The sequence below is a fragment of the Strongylocentrotus purpuratus genome, unplaced genomic scaffold (assembly GCF_000002235.5).
Source record: "Strongylocentrotus purpuratus isolate Spur 01 unplaced genomic scaffold, Spur_5.0 spur5_scaffold_13, whole genome shotgun sequence".
Classification (NCBI taxonomy): Eukaryota; Metazoa; Echinodermata; class Echinoidea; order Camarodonta; family Strongylocentrotidae; genus Strongylocentrotus; species Strongylocentrotus purpuratus.
Window position 1 is genome coordinate 9,442,388 of NW_022145598.1, and position 27,985 is coordinate 9,470,372.

Consider the following 27,985-nt stretch of genomic DNA (forward strand, 5'->3'; position numbering starts at 1 on the left):
CTCCAAAAACGCTTCCAACACTCGGTGACTGAGTTTCCAAAATTGCTTCTCCCAAGCGGCAGAATAATATACCCAGATTTCTCCGTCACCAGCAATCACTCAACACCTTAAAGTTACCTAAACCGCACCTCTTTTCTTTTATGCTCCCCTAACTCCAGCAGTGAGGAAGTTGATTATTGTAAGCGTATCATCACAAGTACATCATACAAGATGCTTTTAGACTTAATTTGGCAAGGATTTTAGTGGCCGTAGTATGAATATTTGAGCATATTGCTCCGGTTGTCTCATTTTCGCTCGCTGGACCATTGCCAGCACAAACGTAGCTAGTTCGACGTCACTACCAAACAAGAATGTTTCACTATGTTGCAGGGCCATTGGGTATGATGTGTGAACCGAGTGTGCGGAAATGGTGTGTTGGGTAGGGGAAGTGAGAGTGTTCGTGTGTGTGGTAATTGTATGTGTGTCAACAATTAAAGACTAATAAATGACAGATGGCTAATCATAAATCTACAATGACGAGTAAACTGTCTACATCACAGTCCACATATAAATGTGCCTTGAACGTATAGCAGACGGCAATCGGCGGATCAGATGACACTTGATAGTGATTTTGAAAGTGAGATTGCTTTGCTAAATATAAAATACAAGAACCTTTTCCATATCTCTAAACTATCATTGATATCTGATAATTAAACAGTTAGTAAAATAAACCTACCAAACTACATAATACAATGAAATACTTGACTGAAAGTAGGGGAGTTTGATGTGGTGCACAATTGCACCCCTCTGTAAATAATCGAATAGTCCATGGCGTGTCACGAATATTCATGTTTGGCTTAACTCGGCAAAATGAATTTTTAACGATTTTGGGGGTAAAAGTCCTTAGGCTAACATGTTAGGCTGCTGGACTCTGACGATAGGGGGCGTTGTCCAATGAGACTATTCGGAGCCATATGATTTAGATTCTCACCTGGAAAATTGCCAAATACACCGAAGAGACCAATAGCAATTCCGATATCCGTCGATGTCGTTCAAAGACTATTGCTGATGTATTTCAAGTAAAATCCAATAGTCTTGATAATACCTACATCACTGGATGCCCTCAAAAATGTACACAACACCAAAGGTAAATTTGGAGAAGTTAAAATCTCATGACACCGCCCCATTATAGGCTTTAATAGCTTAGACAGATACAGAGATTTGATTGGTCCAGAGCTCGTCACGTGATATCAATTATGTGGGTCCAAATTGTTAAATTTTCCTGGCCGGTCACTTTTCGGCGTTATACCAGCTGGTGAAATAAATACGTTTTTAATCAATGCATGTTGCCCTCTTGAGGACTGGATGTCACCAATTACACCAATTACACCATTTATACCGAGGGTCATTTTCAATTCAATTCAATTTTTTTTTTTTTAAAATTTCTTTTTTTAAAGAATTTTTTTTAAAGAATTTTTTTTTTTTTCTTTTTGAATTATCTCTAAATATTATTTTTCACTAAACTTCTTTTTCTTAAATTTTGATTGTTACCGAAAAAAAAATCAAACCAAGGCTATCTAATATAACAGTTATTGACTGGCAGGGGGTATATAACATTCTTTGGACCTGAAGGGAGTTATATTTTCCCTCAGCGCTGCGCGCTTTTGGAAAATATAACCACTTGGGAAATATAACTCCCTTCAGCAGTCCAAATAATGTTACATTACACCCCTGCCAGTCAATAACTGTATAATATTAGATAGCTTTAAGATACCGAGATGTGATTGGTCCAGAGCTCGTCACGTGATATCAATTGTAAGAATCCAAAATGTTATATTTTCCTGGCCATTCACTTCTCAACGTTATATCAACCAGCTGGTGAAATGAATATATTTTTAATCAATGCAATGTCGCCCTCTTGAGGACTGTATGTCATCAATTACACACATTACACAATTACCGAGTGTCCTTTTTTCATAAATCTTTTATTCCCCTTGAATTATTTTTTCCCAAATTTTAATTTTTCCAAAAAATTCTTTTTTGGGTAAGAATTATTATAATTTTTTTTTTCTCCCTTGAAATTAGTTTTTCCAAATTGTGTTTAAAAGTATTTTTTTTTTTTTTTATTGAATTATCTTTTTGCAATTGTTTTTCTAAAATTTTGGTTGTCCTAGAAAAAACAATTTCTGGCATAAACAAAATATGGACACCCCCCCCCCCCCCTAAAAAAAAAAAAAAAATCAAACAAAGGCTATCTTATATAACAGTTATTGACTGGCAGGGGGTGTATAACCTGAGCATACCTGATCAACTCTGTTTCAAAATACAACCCCACACGAAGTCTTCGCTCCTCATCAGACACACTATTACTTAATACACCCAGAATAAAACATGCTTGGGGGGAACGGGCTTTCTCAGCCATGGGTCCAAAACTGTGGAATAAGCTCCCTCTAAAATAACGTCAACTGTCATCGACAGAAGCATTCAAATTACAACTAAAAGCCTATTTGTTTCTTTCGTTGTAATTATTGCAATATTCTAATTTACTATGTCTAGGAGAATTCCGAATTTGTTTTTCGGTTTATTGTTTTTTTCTTTCTTATGCCTGTTACATGTACTCTTTTCTAAGCGCCATGAGCACCGAAAGATGGACCTGTGCGCTATACAAGTAGCCACTATTAATATTATTATATTATAACATTAACCTGAAGTGAGTTATATTTTCCCTCGTGACCATATTTTCCCTCAGCGCCGCGCGCTTTGGGAAAATATAACCACTTGGGAAATATAACTCCCTTCAGCGGTCCAAATAATGTTATATTACACCCCCTGTCCGTCAATAACGGTATAATACATACAACAAATTCGTACTTCACTTCTGTAAACAGAGTCACATACACGACACGTACAATAAACGTGCAGAATATTAATTGACCTCAAGAAATATCAGTATCCCATTGTTCTGTAGGAGCTCCAAACGTCTATGTACGGTTGAACACTTTTGAGTGAATACAAGTTATGTACTTTGCTCCCTCTCATAATACCCTTCAAAATGTACAAGGAAATGTTGTAAAAAATCTGCATTCCGTTAGTATCACCGTGATCACTGGCTGCACCCCTGGGCCCCACTAGGTGCCCTCGGGTGACTGGGTATTAATCTCATTTTTTTTTATGTAATAAAGAATATTTCTCTAGATCATAAATTCCAACTGTCGAGGTTTGTTGTTTGCTGAAAAGGGGAAATGACTTCTTTTCACGCAAAACTGTTCAATCGGACAACTATGCAAATTGAATAAGAAGGTTTGTAAAAAACACGTCGAAGCGCATTATGACGCACATAAACTTAGGCTTGTCGACAAACCTCCTTAGTGAATTCGGGCCACGGAGTTATATCAATATTACTCTCGTCTATTTTACATGTCGTATATGTTACCCAGCAATACAGAAGTGAAACACGAATTTATATTTTGTTTATCATTTCATCATAGCCTACCATGGGTCGTGTTCATGATATTTTAACTTCTCCCAGTTTACCTTTGGTGGTGTGTACCTTCTTAAGGACATCCGGTACTGTGGGTATTATGAAGACCATTGGAATTTACTTGGAAGATATCAACAAAAGTCTTGGAACGACATCGACGGATCTCGGAATTGCTCTTGGTCTCCTCAATGCATTCTGCCACTTACCAGGTGAGAATCTAAATCTCAACTATTCCTTCTGCGACCACTCCAATCCTTTTCCAAATTATCTCTAAAATCGTCATGCACGTTGAACTTTTGATGATTCAATCAACTACCTCACAGCTGGAGTTAGGGGATCGTTTATCAAGAGTTTTGAGCGATTTAGATAGTGGATCACTACAATAAACGTAGGACAATATCGTTAAACATAGTAAGACAAGATAGTTTGATGACTGTGTGAGGGACAAGAGTAGGTAGTAGCATGAAACAATAACGTAAACTTTGTGGCCCGAATTCACAAAGCAAGGTTTGAGCTCAGACCAAGGTTTGACCTCAAACCTCCTTTTGTTTCGCCAAACCTCCTTTTGTTATTTACAAACCATTTACAAACCAGGTTTGTAAATAACAAAGGGAGGTTTGGCGAAACAAAAGGAGGTTTGAGCTCAAACCTTGCTTTGTGAATTCGGGCCTGTATGCCTACGATTGTGTACGTTGACATTGGCATGTGCGTAAATCAACGGGACTACACTCCCATGCGTCAGTATTACCTCTTTTTAAAAAAATAGTTATATAGTTAATTCGTTGCCCGACTTTTCTCAAAATTTAAATTTTTCAGATATACATAGGTTTAATAAATCATATTAATGTGCAATTAAAGAAACTGTGTCCCTTTTGCAGCCAACATCAAATGCTGTAGAACTTTGCAGGAATTATGAATATGTCATGTACAAAAATGTTTAAGAGAGGTATATACTTGCTTCATCAAATTATTACTCCTTAAGGTCTTCGTAAAACCTTCCAGTCATTGAAGAACGAATTCGATATTGATCACAATGATTTATTTTTTAGAATTCCATGTTGACTCTTTAGTGATGTCAAAAAGCGTGAAGAATTTAATATACTGTAGAAATGTTCAATGAAGAATTTAAAAAAAAATAAAAAGAGAAAATCATTATTCCTGAATGTATTCGACTGTTACCGGTTCTTAAGAGCAAACATATTTGACAAGATACTAATAAATGACAAAAATGAAAGACCAGCAAGTATTTTTCGATAGCAAAATAGATTTGGTATGTCCCAACAAGAAATATGCAAAGCACGCCAATTAATAGTTTAAACTTAAATAGATACAAAAACAAGAGAATTTCAGTTCAACGTATTAACTTATATTTTGGCAATGAACTATAACTACAATGTATATCAAATGAAATTGGTATTGTCCCCTGTATGCTCGTTAGAATGCTCTGAATATGAAACAGTATAACACATTATGTGGACCTGTAAAGTCACACAAATATTTGGGAACGATGTAAAGTCGTTCCTTGATGTCATTGATTTCTCTTTCCTCGATGACAAGACGGTGATAAAAGGGTTTTTTAGAAAAGTGTACAAACGAAATGCTTTTGAATCACATTTTAGTTATAGCTAAGAAATTGAAATATATATATAAGCAAATGTCATAGCACATACCCTAGTATATCTTTATTAAAAAGTGTTTTAGCAAGATCATACAACGAAGAGTTATATATATATAGCAAAAACATAAAAAAGTAAATGTACATGTCAAGAAGTGGGGTCCACTCGCTACAGTAATTAAATACTATATAACCCCTCAAAATTAATGAAACAGTCTCATTAATGAATTCAAACGAACATTTTTCAGGTGTATTGTTTTCATTCATGAAAATTTCCTTTTCTTTCCTTCCGCACTAGTTCGTGTTGTGAGCATAGTCCACTGCCTCGGCTGTTGAGGTCTTAAAGTGTAACACGGTGCCTAAGCTGCTGAAAAAATGAGTCGTTGCGCACAGCGCGCCCCTTTGCATAATAATACATCTAGCTACATGTATGCTGCTCGCTTGAGCTAACTACATTGTAGCTGGTCGCAGCAATGTTTCGCCGAATTTATATTCAAAAATAATATGTACAAGGGGAGGCAACAACAAAAAAGGACGCTTTCTGGGGGAAAGGGGCACTGCCACCGATAATAGGCAACACAAAACCACGACAATCTGATTCGCCACCAAAGACAAGCATTGCACATCCCAAATCCGCCACAATAACTCCCAAAACATAACAGTCAGGATGCTAATGTCTACGTGTCAAGATTTCTGCGATAACGAACACTTTATTAACTAGTCTTGGCTCCAAGCGCACGCAGGCGCGTCACACCTCCCTCCTTAAAACAGAAAGCTATGTTTCCTTTCACAATCTTTTTTTGATATGCTCAATGGTATTTTGTTTTTGCTCATAGCTGTCCTAAATAATCGATAATAATATTATTGTAATAATTATATTGTGTAAACGTATATTCATTTGATGATAACTATTTGATGTATTTTAGACACTGTATATCAATTACAATACTGAGCCCGAGAGTGTTCTTGTCTGCATACAGCTCCTTTCCTTGCTGCCCTCTATCGTCACCATTCGACTCGTCGTCTGCTCCTGATATCTGGTACATGTCTCCCTCCAATAGGCGTGGCTTTGACATCCATGGCAACCAGCAACGCCCAAATGGCAATTTATCCGTCAATTACCGGTAAGAAACTGTGCACCAAACCTACTAACAATGTTGAAAGACCTTTCTTTGTTTAAACCTTACAGTTGATTACATTATAGTTTTTCGTAAACAGTTAGAAGGGGGGTTAAATTAACTTACTCTCATCAAATCACTCATTTGAAGATAATAATAAAGGACGTTTGTGAGCCATTATTTTAACTGTGTTGATGTCAGAATAATAAAGAGAAAATCGCAGTTAAATGTAGCACATCATGATTTTACTTCACTACCGTCTGGCTGAATGTATAATCTATCGCCTCACTCTAAACCCCGCGCATGTTTTTATTTTGATGACAAATGCAGCGATACAAAAATAAAGGAATCTGTCGCTTGTAAACAAAATAAGACGCCATATTCATCTGCACACACCGCGGTAGGTTCGGCGTTTCAAGGGGGAACAAATTCCATCCTAAATATCATTCCGTTTTCAATTTGAAAGTCTAGTTTCTTTGATTGTTAATTAGCCCCTATCCTGTGTATTTACAAACAATGATTTTAGTTATCAGAATAGGTTTCATATCCCCTTTTGAATGATTTGAAATGCCATCACATTTATATACACTAAACTCATTATAATTTGAGAAATAATAGCTTTGCAGTTATGTTCATTCTTTATGGGATGTCGTCTGCTAGAGCAGTATTGGTGCATTATGTGACGTCATTAAAACGTCGTTATTTTTATGGCGAATCTCTCGTATATCCCAGATGCTATGGAGGTGGTTTTATTTGTATTTTTATAAATCACCCGATGTAGTTGACCTAAAACTTTTACGATGGCCATCTGTTAACTTACTAGTTTCTAGTGATACATTAGTCGAAATATTTGTGATTTTCTTTGAATATCCACTTAAAAATAATCATGAAGCAGGTTATTCAGTTTTTGAAAAGCAAATTCTGTAATGCGTTTATATTAAAAATTGTTTTACATTCAATGAATTATGGGTTTGTTGGGGCTAAATCCTGGGAGCCAGCATATACGCAAAGCGATTTTTTGTATTCTTTCAGAACATAACATTTTTCAAATGGGTGAGGTGGGGGGGGGGCTGGGGTTCAGCGTCCATTTTGAGGAGCTAAAGCAGATTTAAAATCTGCCTCTTTTTTGCCATTTTTGTGTGCGCGCTTATTATAATTGAATGGTCAAAAGGATCTAGCAGTAAGTTCGAATTGTTGCGAATAGGATCAGGAACCCAAATCATGTTTAAGAAACCCCGATGTTTTAGTTTTGATTGGGCTGACGGGAGTAAAAACACTCTCTCTCGTATACACGTGTGTGCGATATTCATAACAATAGTCAAAGTTTGCGCGGGGGATGTCGGGGAGACGTACATGTACGTGCTCATGAAATATGTTAATATACTGCGCAACAACTTGAATTGTCTTGATATAAATTATGGAAGTGTTATGATTAGAGATATGCAAAATTCAAACAATGGCGCCTAAATAACGGCACGTTATGCAAATGATCTTGAACATGTTCGTGTGTCCAGTTCTTAATAGGTGCCAGTTTTAAAAAAAAAATGCAAATGCAATTCTTTAGATATCTGTTTTAAAAAAACACACACAAAAAAAACACAGGTCTGACGAATATAAGAGATGATAATTATGTACTTACGTGCATACTATTAATACCCAATATGCACTAGAACGATAATGAAAATATTAATGATCATGATGATGTTAAGGCTTAAATTATAATTCTCCTCCTCCTCATCTAGTCCACTCCAAATTTTATTAAACCGAAACGGAAATTCTTTTTGCCCAATTGATCGTGAGCCCGGCAGCCACTGAGCAGCGCCAGATCGACGTTGCTCTATCCCTTATTGTTGAACGCCAAACAAGGTAGCAACCAAGGGTGTCGATTTGTATCCGTGGTTGGGGGGGATGATAGGTGCCAAAATATTTTCGGCAATGGATCAAAGCAACCAAAGTGGTAGAAGCGTGTGGCAAGTTGCACCCCTCCCAAGCGCGTAGCCAGGATTTAATTTAAGGGGGGGCGGTAGTTAGCACACGAAGCGCGGTTCCTAGGGGGTTGGGTGCAGGGAGGGGGAGTCCCCCCCCCCCCCGCAAAGCGAGGAAGCTTTGACGTTTCACTAAATTATTAGAGAAAGAAGACGATTCGTTGGACCGTTCTCGACTCTTAATCCTTGTTTGAATTAAATTCTCCTTCCTCCGCGCGTAGCGCGGTAGCTCTGACGTTTCATTAGATTATTAAAGAAAGAAGACGATTCTATGTACCATTCTCGACTCTTATTCCTTGTTTGAATCAAGCTCCCCTTCCCCCGCGCGTAGCGCGGAAGCTCTGACGTTTCATTAGATTATTAAAGAAAGAAGACGATTCGATGTACCATTCTCGACTCTTAATCCTGGTTTGAATCAAGTTCCCCTTCCCCCGCGCGTAGCGCGGAAGCTCTGACGTTTCATTAGATTATTAAAGAAAGAAGACGATTCTATGTACCATTCTCGACTCTTAATCCTTGTCTGAATTCATTTTTACCCAATCCTGCGCGAAGCGCGGAAGCTTTCACATTTTATTACATTATTAGAGAAAGAAGACGATTTGTTGTATCGTGTCCTTCATGAATTCAGTTTCCCCCCTACCTTGAAGCTTTAATGTTTCAATAAATTATTACTCTTTATCCTTGTCTGTATTCACTTTCGCCCATTCCGCGCGTAGCGCGGAAGCTTTCACGTTTTATTAAATTATTAGTAAAAGAAGACGATTAGTTGTATCGTGTACTTTGACGTTTCATTTGATTATTACTCTTAATCCACGTCTGAATTCAGTTGCCCCCCTAACAGCTTTGCCCTGTTCGCTAAATTATTAGAGAAAGAAGACGATTCATTGTACTGTTCTCTATATTAATCCTTGTCTGAATTCAGTTTCCCAACTGAAAATAAGTTGTGACATAATAATCTTTCTCCAAAAATGAAAAATGTTTTAGGAAATATCAGGAAATAAAATGAGTGAAAAAAATAAAAATAAAGATACAATGACGTGAATTTTAAAAAGGGTGAACGGAAACAACATAACAACTAGTGAACTATTTTATAAGTCATACTAATGTCCGAAAATCTTTCTCTTTGTCTCCGATCTCATCACGAAATCGTCACAGAGTTCATCTATGTTTACACTGTCCAGGATTGTCTGATGTGCATTGCAGATTGCTACTTTTGTGCTTCGCGCTTAACATTTAGCTCGTTGCTTTTGATGCTGCGTCTTTGCATTTGGCGCACTGCATTTCTATGATATGCTGTTGATTGAACAAATTGAATAAATTCATCAATTCCTGATGAAGCCGTATGAGCGAGAATTCAATTTATTCTTGTCTCATATACGGTTGTCTTATTAACTTCGTATATAATGTATGTATTATGAAAATGAGATAGCAAAATGTGTATATTGATGGTCATCTTGCGAGTAATAACAATTAACTACTCTCATCGGACTCTCATCATTAATTTTTCTCTTCATTTAAAAAAATAATTTTATGGTGAATTATTGGGGGGGATGATTGTACAGGCCATCCCCCCCACCTGAAATATTGGGGGGGATATATCCCCCCATCCCCCCCGGGATCGACACCCATGGTAGCAACAACTCCCATTTTTTAACGTTTGACGCACAAAAGAAACGATTTCCCGCGCTGAAGTGTTTGTTATTGCCTGGTAATTTATACGTAACGGTCCAATAGCGAAAAAGCCCGCACTTCTGCCTATTAACCAGAAAGCAAGAATCTTGAATTTAAGATAATATAATGCTTTTCAAACTTAAAGAATGATTTCATACAATTTGTTATCAGTTATATATACATTTATATTTTTAATGTTATTAAAGAGTGTCCATTCAATTGCTTTAATACTAGATTACATGCATTAATTGTTCATATTATTCAGTAATTTACTCTCCTGTAATTTTAGTTGGTGTTGTAAATATGTATATAACAATTAAAATATCAAAGTATATGTTGCCCTTTTTCAAGGTCTTATACTTACTGAAATTTGCTAATAGTTACTTTACATCGGATTTAAAAACTAGTTACTGTCTATCCTATAATGCTAAATTAAAATATTATTTGCAACAACGTTTTCTTGAACAAAAAAAGCAAAGCAAAACAAAACAAACACAAAATTATGTTTATATTGCGAGGATACCAAATACTCTGTTTATATGTTTATACATGTCCTTACCTATTGTTTATTGCTGTTATGAATTTATGTTCAAGATTTTGTTATCAATTATATTTATATAATATTGACTGGCCTTGAGGGGTATATCAGAAATATTGACCAAGCTCAGATCATATTGCCCCGAGTCGAAAGACGAGGGCAATATGGTCTTAGCGCGGTCAATATTTCTGATATCCCCCGAAAGTAAAGCCAGTCAATATTTGTATTGTTATCCAAATCAGACATCTAGAGCAAATACAGAAATCCACCATGACAATCTCAAGAACTGAACAAACTTTGTCAAACCAGCACTGTGCATCCAGTACTTGACAAAATTTTCGATACACTGCAAACAGTGTGCATTTGGTGTGATTATTACGTCACAATAGAGTGCGCAGGTTCTCGTACGCATAATGGGCCGTATGCATAAAAAGTAGCAATTGCTTGTGCTAGCCTTTTACTTGAATCCGTATGCATAAACATAAGCAATAATTTGCTTGCAAGCAAATGCTTTTGCTAGCAAGCACAAGCAATTGCTTGATGTCCGCAAGCAATTGCTTAAAGATCAAGCAATTGCTTAAAAACGTATGCATAAAACGAACCTTTTGCTTGTTCTTATAAGCAATTGCTTACGTTTTTTCAAGCTCCGTCATAGCAGCTTGAGCTCTTGCTTAATCGGGACGTTCGCGGTTAAGCATCATGTTTATGCTCGTTAGAGAAAGACCAAAGTTGTACAGGAGTAGAATAAATCGAGAAGAAATTGCTCCCGAGACCTATCGGAAACTATTCCGTTTCGACAAAGAGAACGTTGAGTGATTAGCACACAGGTTCATACCTGAACATGATGAAAAACGGGGAGGATGTCTGACAACGGTGGAGAGCATGGAGGCCACGCTCATTTGAATATACTACTAGTATGCGAAACCTGCCTTTGTTCTCCCATGATTGATGTTCGCACCGGCGTGACGTCGCTATTGTTGAGATCGTAGGCAATTATTGCTTGCTGGAGGCAAGCAAAAGGTTTGAGCACAAGCAAAATGTTATGCATACGGATTTAAGCAATTGCTTGAGCTTGATCTTTTGCTTGACAAGCAATTGCTTGTGCTTGAAGCAATTGCTTGCAAGCAATTGCTACTTTTTATGCATACGGCCCAATAGATGCGCAATAAAAATGACAAAATACGGCGCGGTCAATACAAGATACCCGGATATGCGAGACCGTGGAAAATACCAAGGTATATTTTCACTCGTCTCTACACGCAAAGTCAATACGCGCAGGGAGACCAAGGAAAATACAAAGAATATACCCCTCCGTTCCCACTGCTAGTGAAAACTAGGGCAATACGGTTTTGTAAATGACCAGCTCAGATGTCTGATACGGGTAATAATATTATATATATATTTGTTAAACTATAATGTACCTCATTATGTTTAACAGGGCTTCATAAAAGACTACCATTATTGATGATAATGAGCCACCTCGTCTAAATATCAGAAATAAAAAACAAATCAATAAATCAATACATTATTATATACCTTCTCTAAAACGTGGAGTAGGACATTTTTTCTTGTACATTTTGCAATATATTTGGATATGATGATTAAATGTAAATGGCCCCATCTCTTTTCTTTTCAATAAACAGGTCTTGGATATTGTATGGTTAATATATGTTGTATCATGACATTGCACCGTGTTGCTAAGGAGAATTACAACCTACTTTTCAGCCTTGGTTTGACTGGATATGGTGCCGGAATGGTTCTGTTACCGCTCTTAGCTGAATTCTTACGTCAAGCATACGGTTGGAGAGGTGGACTGCTCATCATAAGCGCTCTGATGGCTAATATTATCCCAGTTGGCATGGCAATCAAGTTGGAATCAGATGAGAGTAGCACACAGAGAAATGGTTTTCAGAGTGTCCCAAGTTCTCCCAAGGGAGAAGAATGCAATACCAGCACAAGTCAGGACATAACAGGTGAGTTCAATCGGAAAATCCTATTAGAGCGACAATGTCGGTCTCGTGGACCTTCAACAGGGCCAAAAAGACTAGTATGTCGGTTTTGTGGCCATTTGGTCTCGTCGGCATTTAACCCTGTCGACAGTTTGCTGGAAGATTCGATAGATCTACATTGTCGGTCTCGTGGGCTGTTAGTCTCGTGTGCTCTTGCCGGGACTGGTTAGTCTACGAAGACTGGTATAAATTATAAATCATTGTCGACAATACGTAACCTTGTCCGACTTTAACATACATGCTTTGATGCTAATTAACATGCGCCATCTCGGAAACAGATCATTTTATGGACATGGACGAGGGTTTTGCCCCGCCTACTAACGATGAAATGTGATGAGATCAGGAAACTTACTATATACATCACAATAACCATACAAAGATCCAACTCTTGAGATGATATTATGACCTTCGACCAGAGAAGGGAATTGTAGATTTGATGTTCATTTTTTTATTATTTCATATGTAATAATCATCATCATAAAATTAATGAGAGACCTACATATAACATAATGTAGTGTGCGATGTAAAAGGTAATATCGTTCCAAATGTGTTTCGGACATTAAACCTCTTTTTTGTGGCCTTTTTAATTAACTCTTCTTTAAAGATGAAAACGGAGACGACAGCGGAATTTTTCGTAGGATCACCAACAGTCTTCGCCAATCTGATTTGTACGTGGATCCTATATTTATTTTGGTATATGGTGTTACTTTGGCGTCGCATATAGTTTGGAGTGGTTGGCACTCCTTTCTTGTACCTTATGCTCTGCAGAGAGGGATCTCGGTCCGGAACACCATTATCATCACTTTCTCAGCTGCAATAGGGAATGCCTTAAGCAGGGTTGCTGTTGGTTCCCTTACCAACAGCCTTGTCAAACCTGTCGACCTCTTTCTCTTCGCTACAATCTTGGACATCGCCGCTCTTCTGTGCAATGTGTATTTCGTCAACTACTACGCCATGTTGGTGACTACATGTATCTCCTCCGTGGCAATAGCAGGGAAGGCGGTGTTGAGTCATCTGATCGTGAGGGATAGAGCGTCTTCCCAAAAGTATGATGTCGCGTTTGCAGTCGACCAATTTTTTATCGGATTCGGGATGATTCTTGGTGGCTATTTGAGTGGTAAGGAATCCCCAACAACCTAAAATGTAAATTAGCCATTAAACTATCTTTTGTGTAAGCAATCACAATATAAACAAATATTCTTTTAAATTAGCTTGAATTGAATAAAAACAGATTTTTTTTTTGTTTGTTTTCAGGTTGTTTCCAGAAAGGTTAAACTCTGATTTACAACCTTCATTAGAGCGAAAAGATTGATTTAATAAGATTTATTCCAAATATTCATTCTCGCCGAGATTCTAACAGTTGATTTTGAATGATATTAGTTAAACACGAGCATGAACTGAATTGTTCTACATGTAACTGCTTACAAACACTTATAATGTTGTTAATTGCAAGGTAAACAGAAAAAAAGGCATATCAAATTTAGTAGGTTTGAGGTACGGTTCCCTACCGGTTACTAAAAGCTCGTTTGCGTTGCTGGCTGCCATGGATATCAAAGCCACGCCCATTGGCGGGAAACATGTACTATATATCAAACGCAGACGAGAAAGAGAATGGCAGCGATAGAGGGCAGCAGTAAAGAGAGCTGTGCGCAGACAAAAATAAAATTGGGGTTATAAAAATGATGTACATTAGTGTCTATTTATATTTAAATAGATTGGATTGAATTATGGACTCCACTGTGGATTTAATGAGCTAACACAATGAATTAAATAAGAACAAACTAGTGACTGATCGAATGACTGTAATTTAAGGGATTTATGTATGTATTCAGATCAACATGAAGTATTCAAAATGCTCTCTTTGTTTTTTTTCAGGCATGATTGCGGATCACTTCTCCTCCTACAACGCAACGTTTAAACTATTAGCTTTCATCGACGTCATCGTTCTCCTCCTAATAGTGGTCGTGAGATGCAGACCGAAAGCAATCCCGGTCTGAACATGCTGTATTGGAAGCGTCTTACATTATTATATCTTTTATAGTGAGGTCTAAAAGCGAGTTCAGGATTTGGCTTCTGTTTACATTATTAGCAAAATATTTTTTAACAAACCATTTCTTTTCCTTTTTCATAAAAGTATTTGGAGCATATTAGGTATCGGAAGCGTTAAGGCTTTTGCAACTTTTTTGTATTTAAACAAATATTTTTTTACAAACTTTTTTGGGCATGAAGATATTTGGAGCATATCAATAGAAAAAAGGGTAATCAACTGAATCATACTTGAAGATAAGGTGTGGTTCATACTTCATTGACTTATTTCTTATCATTTGACATGTAATTTATATGTATGTTTTTAAAAATTGTATGTAAGGGTTTCGGTAAATAAAAACAAACAAACAAACATGAAATAATGCATGACATTCTAATAAGTTTATTTATTGGTTTAATTATACATATTTGAAGAAATAAATGAGAGCTATATGCTATCTCAAACATGGACTACCTGAGTCAAACGTGTAGCACTACTTGGTGTAATACGAGTTTGGGTTTTTATAATCTGGAATATACCGAGTACAGAGTTTAGTCGAAGAAATTCATTAACAGTATCATCATCCTTCAATAAGACAATATTAAAATCCCCAATTATATCAATATGCCTATGTTCATTACTTAATTTGTTAATAACATTGTAAAATTCAAGGAATATTTCATGATTTGATTCCGGCTTTCTATAAATAACACCAACAGTAGACCTTTTACGGTTTTTATCTAAAAAGTCAAACAAATATTCACATGTTAAATTGGTTTCTTGATTATAAACGATATCTGTCCTTATCATGCGCGGTTCCAGGATTTCTTAGGGGGAGGGGCCCAAATTTGAAATTATGCGAGCCAAATTTTGGTACGTAACGGTGACCAGCAGTGGCGTCATGAGCAAAAACTTTTTTTTTATTTGGAGGGGGGGGGGGGGGGAGACAAAAACAAAAAAAAATCCGCATCACCCCACTCTTACATGCAGGCCACGCTAATAAGTGGGTGGGGTAAGTATTTACGATCAGGTAGAGTGTAGCGTAAATTGGCCGGGGTCAAGGGGCGGAGCCCCTGGAAGCTTAGGGGGTATGGGCATTTAATTACAGTCAGATGGGCATATTTTGATACATTATACATGACACTGGCAGGTCACTAATTGGCGTGGGGTCCAGGGTGCCGAGCCCCCGGAAGCTCAGGGGTTTAGGCAATAAAATACGGTCAGATGTGCATTCAGGGGCCCGCCTTAGAGCCATTGGTGGGTTCGAGGAGGCGGAGCCCCCGGAAGCTCATGGATTTTAGGCGTTTAATTACGGTCAGATGAGGCTATTTTGATAGCTTATTTGTGACACTAGCAGGACACTTATTGGTGTGGGGTCCACGGAGCGGAGCCCTCAGAAGCTCTGGCGTTTTATCATTTTTTAACGGTCAGATAAGCATTCAGGGGCCCGCCCTAGGGCCCCTGGTTGGGTCGAGAGGGCGGAGCCCCCTGAAGCTCAGGGATTTTAGGCATTTAATTACGATCAGATGAGCATATTATGATACATAACTAGCAGGACACTAACAAGGGCGGATCTAGCTTTTTGCCAAGGGGGGGGGGGATTCGCATTTCTCGCTACGCTCTACCCTTCCATTAATTATATAGCCCCCCTCCCCACTTTGGAAGACGTTTCGCGGGCATGCATGTAAACATAAAAAGTGTTGGTAATGCGGATTTGCTTTCTTCCCTTCTGCCCCCTCCCCCCCCCAGAAAGTTTTTGCTCATTACGCCACTGGTCTCTCGCATTTTGTACCCCCCCCCCCCCCTGGTCATGAAAAGAGATCGCCGCTCCTGTGTATGTGTATGCCTCTATCACTTAGAATGTAATCACTAACATCACTTAAATGATTCTTCTCCTCTCCTTCTTCTTCATTTTCCTCTTACTTGTAGTTGTAGTAGTAATAGCAGCATGTTTTCTGACTGTTTTCAAGACAATATCATGTTTGTCGATCATAGTTCTACATATCTTGATGTCCAGGCGCGTACGCACTGGGGGTTGGGGTTCCCCCCCCCCCCCCCCAACGAAACAAAATATCGATCGGCCAAACTTTCAAATTTTGGGACAAAAAAAAAAGTGCTTTTAGAGAGAGAGAAATAAATAAATAAACAAATAAAAAAAAAGGAAGAACATGAAACTCACTGCTTACAGATTACATTTCCAATGAGTTGGATCGACATGTGCCTACGAAGTTGCGAACGAAAGTACAACAATACGAAAATAGAAGTTCTATATATTTTCACACGCTAGTGAGGGGAATTTCTCGATTATTTCCAATGAAACCGATTGCGGAAAGCCTAGACTGTATTTTAAACTTTTTTGCACGTACTATAGTCAGGGGCGTCGCTAGACCTTTTCCAATGGGGGGAGGGGGCAGTGTATAGACCACCGATTACCGATTAAACTAGCCACCAATTACCGACAAATACATTAACGCCAATGTCTACAAATTTAACCCGATAAACCTGAGACCGGGGGTCAGGGGGGCGTTATTTTTTTTTCTGCGGCATAGATTGGGGTTAGGTGCGTGTTGAGCCTATGGGAAAGGTTAGGGTTAGGGTTAAAATCAAGACCTCTTTTTAAAAGAAAGTCCCAATCTGTGCTGCAGAAAAAAAAATGACGCGCCCGGGGGCTATTATTCCTATGAACTATCTATACCTGCGCATGCGCACATGGTCATTTCCTTTGACCTCATAAATTCGGTGTGGCGTGATCGGCAAGAGCGATGCGCGTGAACACCAGAGTCAAGAGCTCGATTCATAGTTTTGCTATAATGGAACTTTTTTTTTCTTTTGCTGATATTATAGAGTACCGAACTCCGAAGCTGTGACGACATAAAAAATATTTTTTAGAATTTCCTCAATTAATTCAGATAGTCATATCTCAGCCAATGCTTAACACATTAAATTGATTTTCGACATTTCGACATTATTTTTGATGCTCTTTCGGAATATGAAAACAAAATTGAGAAATTCTAAAAATAAATGTTTGATGACGTCACACTTCACCACTTTATAGTAAGGTTGATAATGACAATTAACAATGATAAGTAATGATTGCTGGTGAAACTTCGAGAAAATACAAGTTTTTGGTTGTAATCTCTCTCAAAGTGGTCACAGCGGATGAAAAGTGTCAATTCGTATGACAAAAATATTCGCCAGCGCCAACCGACATTATACATATCTTGATAATCAGACAGGTGATCATTGCAGCAAGAATTAAATCCAGGATTTTGTTTCAGAATCTAAGACAAAGTTACCGGATCCCTTTATGATGGACCATTTCAAGAGAGACACAAATATCAATCATCCCTGATAATGTAATCACAGTCATGAAAATGTAGGGGGCATATACCAATGTCTAAATAATTATGGTAGATTTATCTGTTGATGTTTCTCTCTGTAGGTGGCCCTTATATTCCAGAAAGTGCCCTATTTTTCTGGTGCCCCCCCCCCCCCAGTCCATTTTAGAAATGCTCAACCGCGCCTGTTTGTGCTTAAAGGTTCTGGTCGTGCGATTGCATTGTGAAAGAAACGTGGAATCAATCAGAAAAATGTTAATCATCTAGCATATAAGTATTGGTGTATACTGCAAGGTTCTGGAATCATCAAAATGATAAGACATTTGGCCCAGTCTTTGTAAAGTTACAAGCACTGAACACAGAAAGATGTATATGGGACTACCCTTGGTTTAAAACTTTTAAACTCAAATAATAATTATGAAAAGGTATAGTGTTATTCTTCAATAAGAAATGCATTTGATAAATATACCTCGTCACCCATGTATTTTCATTATTAATAAATTCATAACAATTTAATATCACAAGTGCTATTTTGAACATTGAATAATGGATAAAGTCCATACTGGATATGTATATATAAGACGATCGTTATACAGAAATTCGCATTTTAATGATTAATAACTCAACTCGTTGTTGTAAGTCTAGCCCCATCAACGTCTTAAGACAAGACAGACTGACAGCTCCATTAATATTTATTTTTCCAGCGAGCGAACTCGACGTTTGACCCCAGCGCTCTAATTTCACCGCGCCGGGAGATAGGGGCGAGTCAATGTCGCTCTGCTGTAGATAGAGCTAAGGACACCACCACATACTTCGAATTCCGTCCTGAATTACTCTGGGCTTGTCAAAATACGGTGCCGTCCTCTAACTCGGCTTACGGGGGAGAGTATCATCATAATGTACATCTTTCTGGACTGTCAATAATTTCTCTCTCATGACTTTGGATAAATACCTGGATTTCTACGAGTCCGTGCTAAAGGCGCAGACGACCTTTTTCTTCAGCAACGTAATTCTGTTATTCACCGGGAATCTTCCCCGTTCAACCCTCGCCTAGAGTTCGGACAGCCTTGCGCTGGTCGATCGAGCATCATGTCTGCTAAGGTAATTCTGCTCTCATTTCTCTATTCTATTCAGAATGTCATCACAATTGTAGAGATCTCACGTCGGATTATACTACATGATTTTATCTTATTAAAAGAGAGCATACAATATTCGGGTTACACGCAATTATTCCATGGCGCTTTCGAGCCTTGGTGCATGGTGTAGCCTAGCCTTGAAACCGAAATTCGAGCGCTGTATGACTCATCCATACTGTATTGTACGTTGCTCGAGCATAATCTTGATAGCGGTAAATTAGCAGACGATAATACCATAGGCTGTATTGATTCGTAACCGTTGCGCTGGACGTGCAGGTTTTGGGAGAATTATATTTCATAGCGTAGGAGCTTACCTAAATAACATAGGTTTGCAATATTTATTTGGTTGATAGTAGCACATTGAAGCGGAGATGAGCTGAGAGAGAGAGGGTGAGATAGCTGAGATAGAGGGAGGGCAAAGGCCGCGAGAAGGGGTGAGAGGTTATTGGGATATTCAGAGACAGACAAGCCAGACATAATTATCTGCAATGAAATCAAGAATGGGGCGAGAGGGAGAGGCATGGGACAGAGAGCATGGGAGTGATAGACAGACACACATATATCCAGGCAGACTGAATAAAGATGAGGATGTTGATTTGCTGATGCCCGGGAGAGAGAGGGAGAGAGGGAGAGAGAGAGAGAGAGAGAGCGGGAGAGGGAAGGAGGGGGGGGGGGGGGTGCTGAGATCCGCAAAATACGACAAGCGTGTACATAATTATATAAACGGTAAGTTGGATGGTTAGAGAGAAAGGGGAGGGATGAGATTGAGAGTGGAGAACCAGAGAGAGAGAGCGAAGAGGAAGAGTGAAAAAGAAACAGAGAGAGAGTAGGAGAGAGGAGAGGGGGAGGATTACCGCCAAATACGACATGCGTGTATAATAACCGTGAAGATGTAGAGTGAGAGAGAAAGGGGCGGGGCGAGATTGACAAGTGAGAGCCAGAGAGAGATAGAGTGTGAGAGAGAGGGAGGGAGAGAGAGAGAGAGAGAGAAAGGGGGGGGGGGTAAGTTGCATGCATTGAGAAAAAATGGCAAACAAAAGAAACACAGGCAAATGCATGTGATTGTAATATAAAATTTTGCGAGTTCTCTGACAATCGAGATACACAGAAACATAGTTCTGATAATTACATTGTATAAGAAATTTTAGTTGGAGTTGTATTGTCCATGCACAGACAAAAGAGAAAAGTTTGAAATAAGTAGTATAATTATTGTCGAACGTTATTTTACCGCGTAACGAGATGAGGTGACAATAATCATAATATGTTATGTTTCAATGATTAATTGAATATATTTCGTATTAAGGGCTCTAAATCTCCAAATAATTGCCTCCCGATAACGACAATTGTATGGATTAATTTATTCAGATGTGGAGATTAGAAAATTACCCACCAGTCAGAATATTTTGTCTGCATTCATCTATATCTTTTGTCATGTAGCAGTATAAATAATGATGGAAGATTCTTCTACATCACAAGTAACAACCTATACGCGCAGTATGATACAGTTTAATACTTGCAAATCCATTCTCATATCCATAATAACACGTGTGTGTCGGATAGTAGAGAAGCCAATGCAAGGCTATTTCTATTACAAAAATAATAACAAAAATAATAATAATAATAATCTTGTAAAGTCCACTCCAAATTTTATTAAGTTAAACCGAAAATGGAAATTCTTTTTGCCCAATTGATTGTGAGCCCAGCAGCCACTGAGCAGCGCCAGATCGACGTTGCTCTATCCCTTATTGTTGAACGCCAAACAAGGTAGCATCATCAGTAGAAATAAAGGAAATAGATTGGAACCATAAAAGCGAGTAATTAATTCTAGCAACTATTAAAAGATTATGCTGGAAAAAAAATTACATTTGTAAAACCCGTTGCACTTGAAGTGCCATTCTTGTATACTACGCCAAATGGCTTTTCAGTTTAGCATGCCCCAGTAAACATGTAAACAGTGAACAAAAGCCCCATACAAATTATGACGGCTCCGCTCGGGTTGACGTTTTGAACGCACCTATCGATTCGTGTAGATTGTTGATGGTCTGTTGTTAACTGATTGCTAAGAAAGCATGTGTATGCTTGTAAGTAAGCATACATGTGATCGACGGCTTTAAGTTCTCTCTGAGGGACTTGGTAATGAGGATTAATGCTTTACAAGAGGGCACTAGCGCATCGACTTGGTTTCGAACCCGGTACCTCCAGGTTACGAAACCACGGGCACCGCGGGCACTATGGCTCAGTGGTAGAGCAGTTGTCTCGAAAACCAACGTTCGAAACCAAGTCAATGTGTTAGAGCCCTTTGGCAAGGCAATACTCCTCATTTAATACCAAGTCCCTCGGTCATGTTTGTGAATCTTACACATAGAAGTTTAAATTGTATTACGGATTTCATTGATAGGTCATAAGTTATCACAATCCAGGGCGATAATGATGATCATAAATTCATAATGGTGGGGTTGCCCGGTTTGGGATACGTTAATCCGATTCTCTTCCCATTATTGTACATGTATCTATTCCAAATTGTATAATGGTCCTCGAGAAACTGCCCTCTCCCTCCCGCCGCTGTCGGCATCCATGGAATTTTGTTTGTTTTGCAATTAAACTTTGATTTGTTGACTCTATATAAACTGGATCAATGTATTCACCTTTTTCCACATCGTCCTTCATACATGATTACGTATTCGTGCATGCATATTTTAGTTCAGATAAGACATTCTGTTGATAATAAATTGCTTATTGAGAATTCATTTTTCGGGCTGACACTCTGGCAACGTTTGGAGTGTAATCCATAATTAAAAAGCGTAATTTGTAACTGGTAAACTTGTATCTCTTTTTTGTCGTCAATAAAACAATTCAGACGACCATATTTTAACGAAAGCCTTGTATGAAATTTGTTTTTGTTTATGTAAGCCTGCAATACGATTTTCACGATGAGCACATTATAATACCATATCCCTGATAATACAAACCACAATGCAGCTGCAATTACGTGCACTGCATTATAAAGGAAAAGATTCACGTCAAATTGTTAAAGAGGAATTGATTTCTGCTCCATAGAAAAGCCGCATGTGGTAATGTAGAAGGTAATCTTTCCGGTGCGGTGACATTTGCATGCTGAAACCGAATCTTGAACGAATATTGGGGACCAGCCGAGGAGATCAATAATAAATTGATTGTGCTGTAGCCTGGATAGAGTCTTAAAGATAAAGTTGAGCACTGTGCATGACTGCTCAGATGATTACAGTATGAAAGAAACTGTCTATGTGCTATTGGTTAAGGTTGATTTTTATTGATTTGGAGTCATTACAATTATGAGAAATTGTCTGTCATGCTTAAAATCACACACAGTAAAAAGCACAGCAAGTAGATATCGGTGTATACGACTAAGCACACATGTGGGATAAAGTTCGATCCCAAATCTTCAAATATTTCTCTGTAATTTCGTATATGAATCATAATTATAAAGAAGTTTTAAGTAACACCCCCCCCCCCCGAAAAAAGTAAATGTAATATTTTTATTTTTACCAGAAAATGACTCTCTCGTTGTGTAATGTTATGGCTTAGGTGATCTTGTGCACATAGTCTCAGGCCTTGAATCATGCATATTTTATGAGGGATAAGGGTCAATATTGATCCATCCAAAGCCACGGGAAGTCACGACGAAGAACTGCATGTATATATAAAAACTTAGTCTAGTGATTGGAAAAATGGCCGAAATGAATGAATGTAATTAGATATCGTCATCAAATTTACCAATTCCATTTGTTAGTCATTTTGACATCTGATCGGTCGTACGTCTTTACCTATACACGATAGGCGTGTACTGCCTTCCACTAAATCCTACTGGCTTTGGTTCTAGCTTTTCTTTTCTTTTTGTACTGTAATCTAAACTCAAAATAGATATATCTATATTTACTTTTGCGGGTAACAAAGGACACATATATTTGGAGAAGAAATAGTCACAATCACTGTCAAAGTCCTCGGTTTGTACGATTAACATTCGAAAAGAATAAGTCTGTGACGGTATTGCCTCCCTTTATCCTCTCATATTTGCCTTTATTTCGTGTTTCTTCTGAGTTCACTTTATTGTATGATTTTCATCGCGTGGTTGGTTTCGCACAAAAGAAAACAGGGGCATATTACGCCCATTCAGTTTGATACAGAGATCTTGTAATGATTTAGAAACGAAAGGATTGCCTGGTTTTCCGCGGGCATGAGAGCCTGTTTGTGTACATATTGAACTAATATGACAAAAAAGGTATTCAATTGTATGGTTGAAATAAAAATGTTGGTTACCTATAATTAGTAATACTGAGAAGGTATAGGAGCAGATACTTTGAAGCTATAGAAATAGCTTTAAAAGATCCTTTTTAACATACTTCTTCCCTCATTAATAATGTATCTATTTTATCAGTCTATATGCATGTCTTTAATTTGAAAGCGCTACGGTTTTGTTGTTGTTGCTTTTGACGCTCCTAAATGTATGAACAATGGAATAAATATGTACATGAAATAGACTCGTCAAATAGATATACAGACAGTGATGTCGATATATTGTTTATTGTAATTCATAGGTGTTGTTTAAAGACTTGTAGTGGTGTAGTGTGAATTCACCCATTGAGGGGCACTGAAATGATTGGGGGCACTGGTCTTGTTCGAAAATTGAAACATGAATATACAAGGCTACTGATTAGGGGACGGTATCAAAAGTGGTTCAGGAGTCTTATCTGTTCTTCATTATGTCCCCTCGCTTTCTCTCTCTCTCTCTCTCTCCCTCTTTTCCACCACTCGATAAGGCGTCGCACCTGCCTCCATGTCCCCTGTCTCATGTAGATACACCACCGGCTTGGATTATAGTATTATTATTCATTACTTATCATAATTATGCATTTTGCGTATCATGTTTCTTCCTTTCTATCTTTGCAGAAAGAGTCTATGACTGATCAGCAGCTCCATCTTGCTGCACTCCAGGGCGATCTCAACAAACTGAGGCTCATCCTAGACTCTGGCAAGGTCCATGTCGACTGCAAGGATAAGGTAAGATCAAGAGATTTAAATTTTATACATAAAAAGACAAGTGTGAAACGTCTCTGATATTAATAACAATATCTGATATTCATATAGCGCACATATCCACCATGCCAGGTGCTCAAGGCGCTCCAACATGACCCTGGCTCTGCTAGCTGCTGCCGATTTCGGTGCTCACAGCATTCAAGGAATTCCTTCCTACCGGTACCCATTTAACACCTGGGTGGAGAGTTCCAAATGTAGATTGTTGTCTTATCTAAGGGCATTAGTGACACGGCGGGACTCGAACCGCGGACCCTGTGATCCACAGTCCGACGACTTATCTACTATATCACAACACCCCTACCTCTGATAGCGATGTGGACATGTTTAAAAGCCGTATAAGTGCCCTGAAAACACGGCTGCACGTCTTCGTAAGAACACCTATATGAGCCCAGTGTAAATGCTCACGTTTTCAGTTATGTGAAAGTCGGGTCAACACAGTATGAAATCCGTGTAAGATATGTGAAAAAAGGTGTGAAAGCATTGTGAAAACCGAAATGAAAGCAATGTGAACACTGTTTGAATGAAACTTTTGTGAACGCATCGTGAACACAGTGGGAAATCCGTGTAAAGTGTGGAAGCGCTGTGAAAGCTTTGTGGTGCATGTGATTGCGCTGTGGACACACTATATACAGGTTTGTAAAAACATTGAGAAACATTTTTGGAAGAATTGTGAGAAAAAACGTGAAAGTAATGTGAACACAGTTTAAAATTTAAATTTAAAACCACCGATAACACTGGAACCTTTATGAGAACACAATGTAACAGTTCTGTGAAATGACTGTAAACACAGGGCTTTGTGAAAACAATGTGCACACGGTGTGAATTTGTTCATATAATAATCACTACGAACACAATTACATCCATTTTAAAATAATTTCAATGCACAATCCTTAGTGAACGTATTGTAGGTACAGCGTGGGGCCCTGTGACAGTCCGTTGAATATATTGCTAAAAGCTCTGTGAAAGCTGAAAACACCGTAAACATTAAACTCTAAAAATAGAGTGCAAAATTTTGCTGTGCAAAATCGCTGTTTAAAAAAGTTGGGTAAAGTATTACCCAACCTTGTGCCAAACACCAAGTCCCTTCGAAATTTAATTACACTTGCCATAGTGTCATATCAAAATTCGACTGTGCGCATTTCCGGGGTAAGAAAGTAACGATGCAGATTAATATTTGAACCACGCGTTGGGTAAACACAAGTTTTGACACCTAAACGTTGGTATTATGACACAACTGATGTTAAAAACTATGATTGAAGCGCTAGCGAGGTCGGTCGTTCCGAATTAGCTGTTCATCGAATTAATCGTGTTCAAGATCGACAGAGGATGGACGACTTTGTTCTAAATAGACTACGATCATGCACTTGTGTCTTTCCGCAGCATTTATTTGCATGAATGCGTGTAAATCTTCTCAATATGGACATAAAATTCCTCATAATTATGGACAACACATTATTCGTATGGAGAATGTCATCCGCGATGCAGTCACCTACTGCGAGCACGCCAAGCGAAAGACTGTCTAGCCAAGAGGCAGAGAGAGGTCTGCTACTTATACACTACACTACATATCGTCCTTGTTTTCACGAAGTGACGGTAGTGAGGAAAATCGTAACGCAAAGTGAATGCAATTTTTTTTCACTACCGTCACTTCGTGAAAACAGCGACGATATAACATGTACCTTTCCAGCCAACTCCTCGGACAAATTCTCCTTTTTACCCAAATCTGTGTAAAAATAAAAAATCATACAATAAGGTTGGGTTAAAATTTTACCCAACTTTTGGGTAAAAAATTACACAGAAACAAAGTAAACGAGTACCCAGGATAAGTTGGGTAAAAATTACCCAATGTTGTGTCAAAAATGGAACATGGTTGTCGCCGGGTAACATTTTACCTTTTACATTGGGTCAAATATATTGCACATCAGTTGGGTAAAACATTAAACATTTGCTGGGTAAATTTTTACCCAACCACCCCTGTGTCAAATTTTACCCAAGAAACATGCATGTTCCCTTTTTACCCTCGTAAAGTGTCTTTTTTTAGAGTGTATGTAGATGCTCTGTATCTTCTGATGCGACCCTCTGCCTTCATTGCTACAGAACCCTTCACAGACGTGTTATAAGTGCATATTTCGCAGAATATTGCAGATGTCTTGCTTAGTTGACTGATTCAGTCCGGGATTCACTCTGTCCACATCAGGCTAAGATTACTCACTGTCAATAAGTGGGTGAACGCCGCGTCACCACGAGCCGTGATTTATACCGGAAATCGGGCAGGCGTGGACCCTAATGCGGAACACCTTGATTTAGCTGCATATTGAATGCGGTTTATTAAACGGAAATGAAAACGGTATACCACAATTCATTAGATTAAGCTTGGGATCATTTCTCGCGTATGTGCAATGGATCAACTAGCATTCTGGCAGCATTGACTAGAACGTTCACTACCTCATTTGTTGTCATCCTCATCTTTCTCTTCTTCCTCTTCCGTTTCCTTCTCCTCTTGCTCCATCTTCTCTTTGTGCCATTCCTCCCCATCACCATGGCCTTTGTTACTTTAAAGGCCCACTGCACTACTGGTAGCTACTTGCGCCCTCTATATAACAAACGATGCCTAATCGGTGACCATTGGTCCCCCATGATCCTCTTTTTCTTATGTTAACTGAGAGCTGAGTTGATGAGATAACCACCTGTCCAGTGACCTTGCAGAGCGGTCTAATCCCTTCTGTAAACTACGGCAGATAAGCTTTAAATTGACAATCTTTTCCCTTTTTTTCCCGCTCTTGGACAATCTTCTGCCAATTTACCCATGATATTGAATGTCAAGCATTGAGAACTTTCCCATAATTGTTGTTTATCAAAAATGAAATCATAGAAATAACGCTTTTTCATATATGTTATAATTTGTGGAAAAGATCGTATTTGTAATGCTATTAGGTCAATCTTTAATATGGAATGAAATGTTCCTATTAAAATGAAATGAAATGTTCCTATTAAAATGAACGTTAATGCTTACTTAGGGGGATGTTGGTACATGAAAAGGAAAAAAAGACAATTTGACATGACATACTGTCCTGTGAACATGTTGTCAATTCAACATTCCCTATATCATTAGTAAACTTTATTTTCAAAAGTCAAATTATCTTCTTCCTCATCCAATGCTCCTGTGAGAACCACATAAGGAAATAATTTTCTTAGTATGATATAGGTACTATGATATATCCGAAACTGTGTTAATGATTTTTCTCACCATGGGGGCCTGCACTACGTAAACCAAAAAACATGTAATGAGCACGATCGGAAGTGATTAGCGACGTAATTACGTAAGAGATTAAGGGAGCCGTCCGTTCTTAGATAGGTCCGTAATTATCCTGGAATCAATTTCATTTATTCATGGGCTGTAATGCTCTGAGGTATATATTGCATGTAGTTAATTAGCTTTTGCAGATAGCTAGAAAGCTTTACGTCAGGCCTCAAAACCAATCTTTTCAAGCAAATGTGCAGTCCATGACTATTGGAGGAGCAGGCGCCTTTGAATGTTTGAAACAGATAAATGGCGCCTTACACATGCTGTGGATCATCATCATCATCATAACTATACTCTTAAAAAAAAATCTCCCTCTGAATCTGGCTGCCTCCATTCTCCATCTTTCATCACTGCTCTCTCTCTCTCTCTCTCTCTCTCTCTCTATATATATATATATATATATATATATATATATATATATCTCCTTCTCTCTCCATCTCTCTCTCTCCCTCTCTCACCCCCCCCCCCCCTCTCTCTCTCTCTTATTCTTTCATCACTGCTCTCTCTCTCTCCTTCTCTCTCCTTCTCTCTCCCTCTCTCATCCACTCTCTCTCTCTTACTCTTTCACCACTGCTCTTCTCTCCCTCATCTCTCTCTCTCTCTCTCTCTCTCTTTCAATCGATGTGTTCTGTATGATAGTATCTCTATGTTTACCTTATCCGTCCATAGCATTGTCAAATATCATCTGAAGATATTTAAATAACTCGTAATG

General features: G+C 38.3%; 1 protein-coding gene and 1 long non-coding RNA gene across 2 annotated transcripts; both read left to right on the forward strand.

Annotated features, from left to right (window-relative positions):
- The first annotated feature begins 3,190 nt into the window (after positions 1–3,190).
- On the forward strand, positions 3,191–12,730 carry LOC115923169 (monocarboxylate transporter 11-like). Its single transcript, XM_030983490.1, has 4 exons — positions 3,191–3,669; positions 6,056–6,199; positions 12,031–12,360; positions 12,675–12,730. Exons 1-4 carry the CDS (start codon positions 3,474–3,476, stop codon positions 12,728–12,730), a joined length of 726 nt encoding a protein of 241 aa, XP_030839350.1. The 5' UTR covers positions 3,191–3,473.
- Positions 12,731–13,410: 680 nt separating this feature from the next.
- LOC115923311 lies at positions 13,411–14,373 on the forward strand. The gene is made up of 2 exons (XR_004063845.1): positions 13,411–13,513; positions 14,272–14,373. It is a non-coding gene; the product is annotated as an uncharacterized LOC115923311 (long non-coding RNA).
- Positions 14,374–27,985: the final 13,612 nt, after the last annotated feature.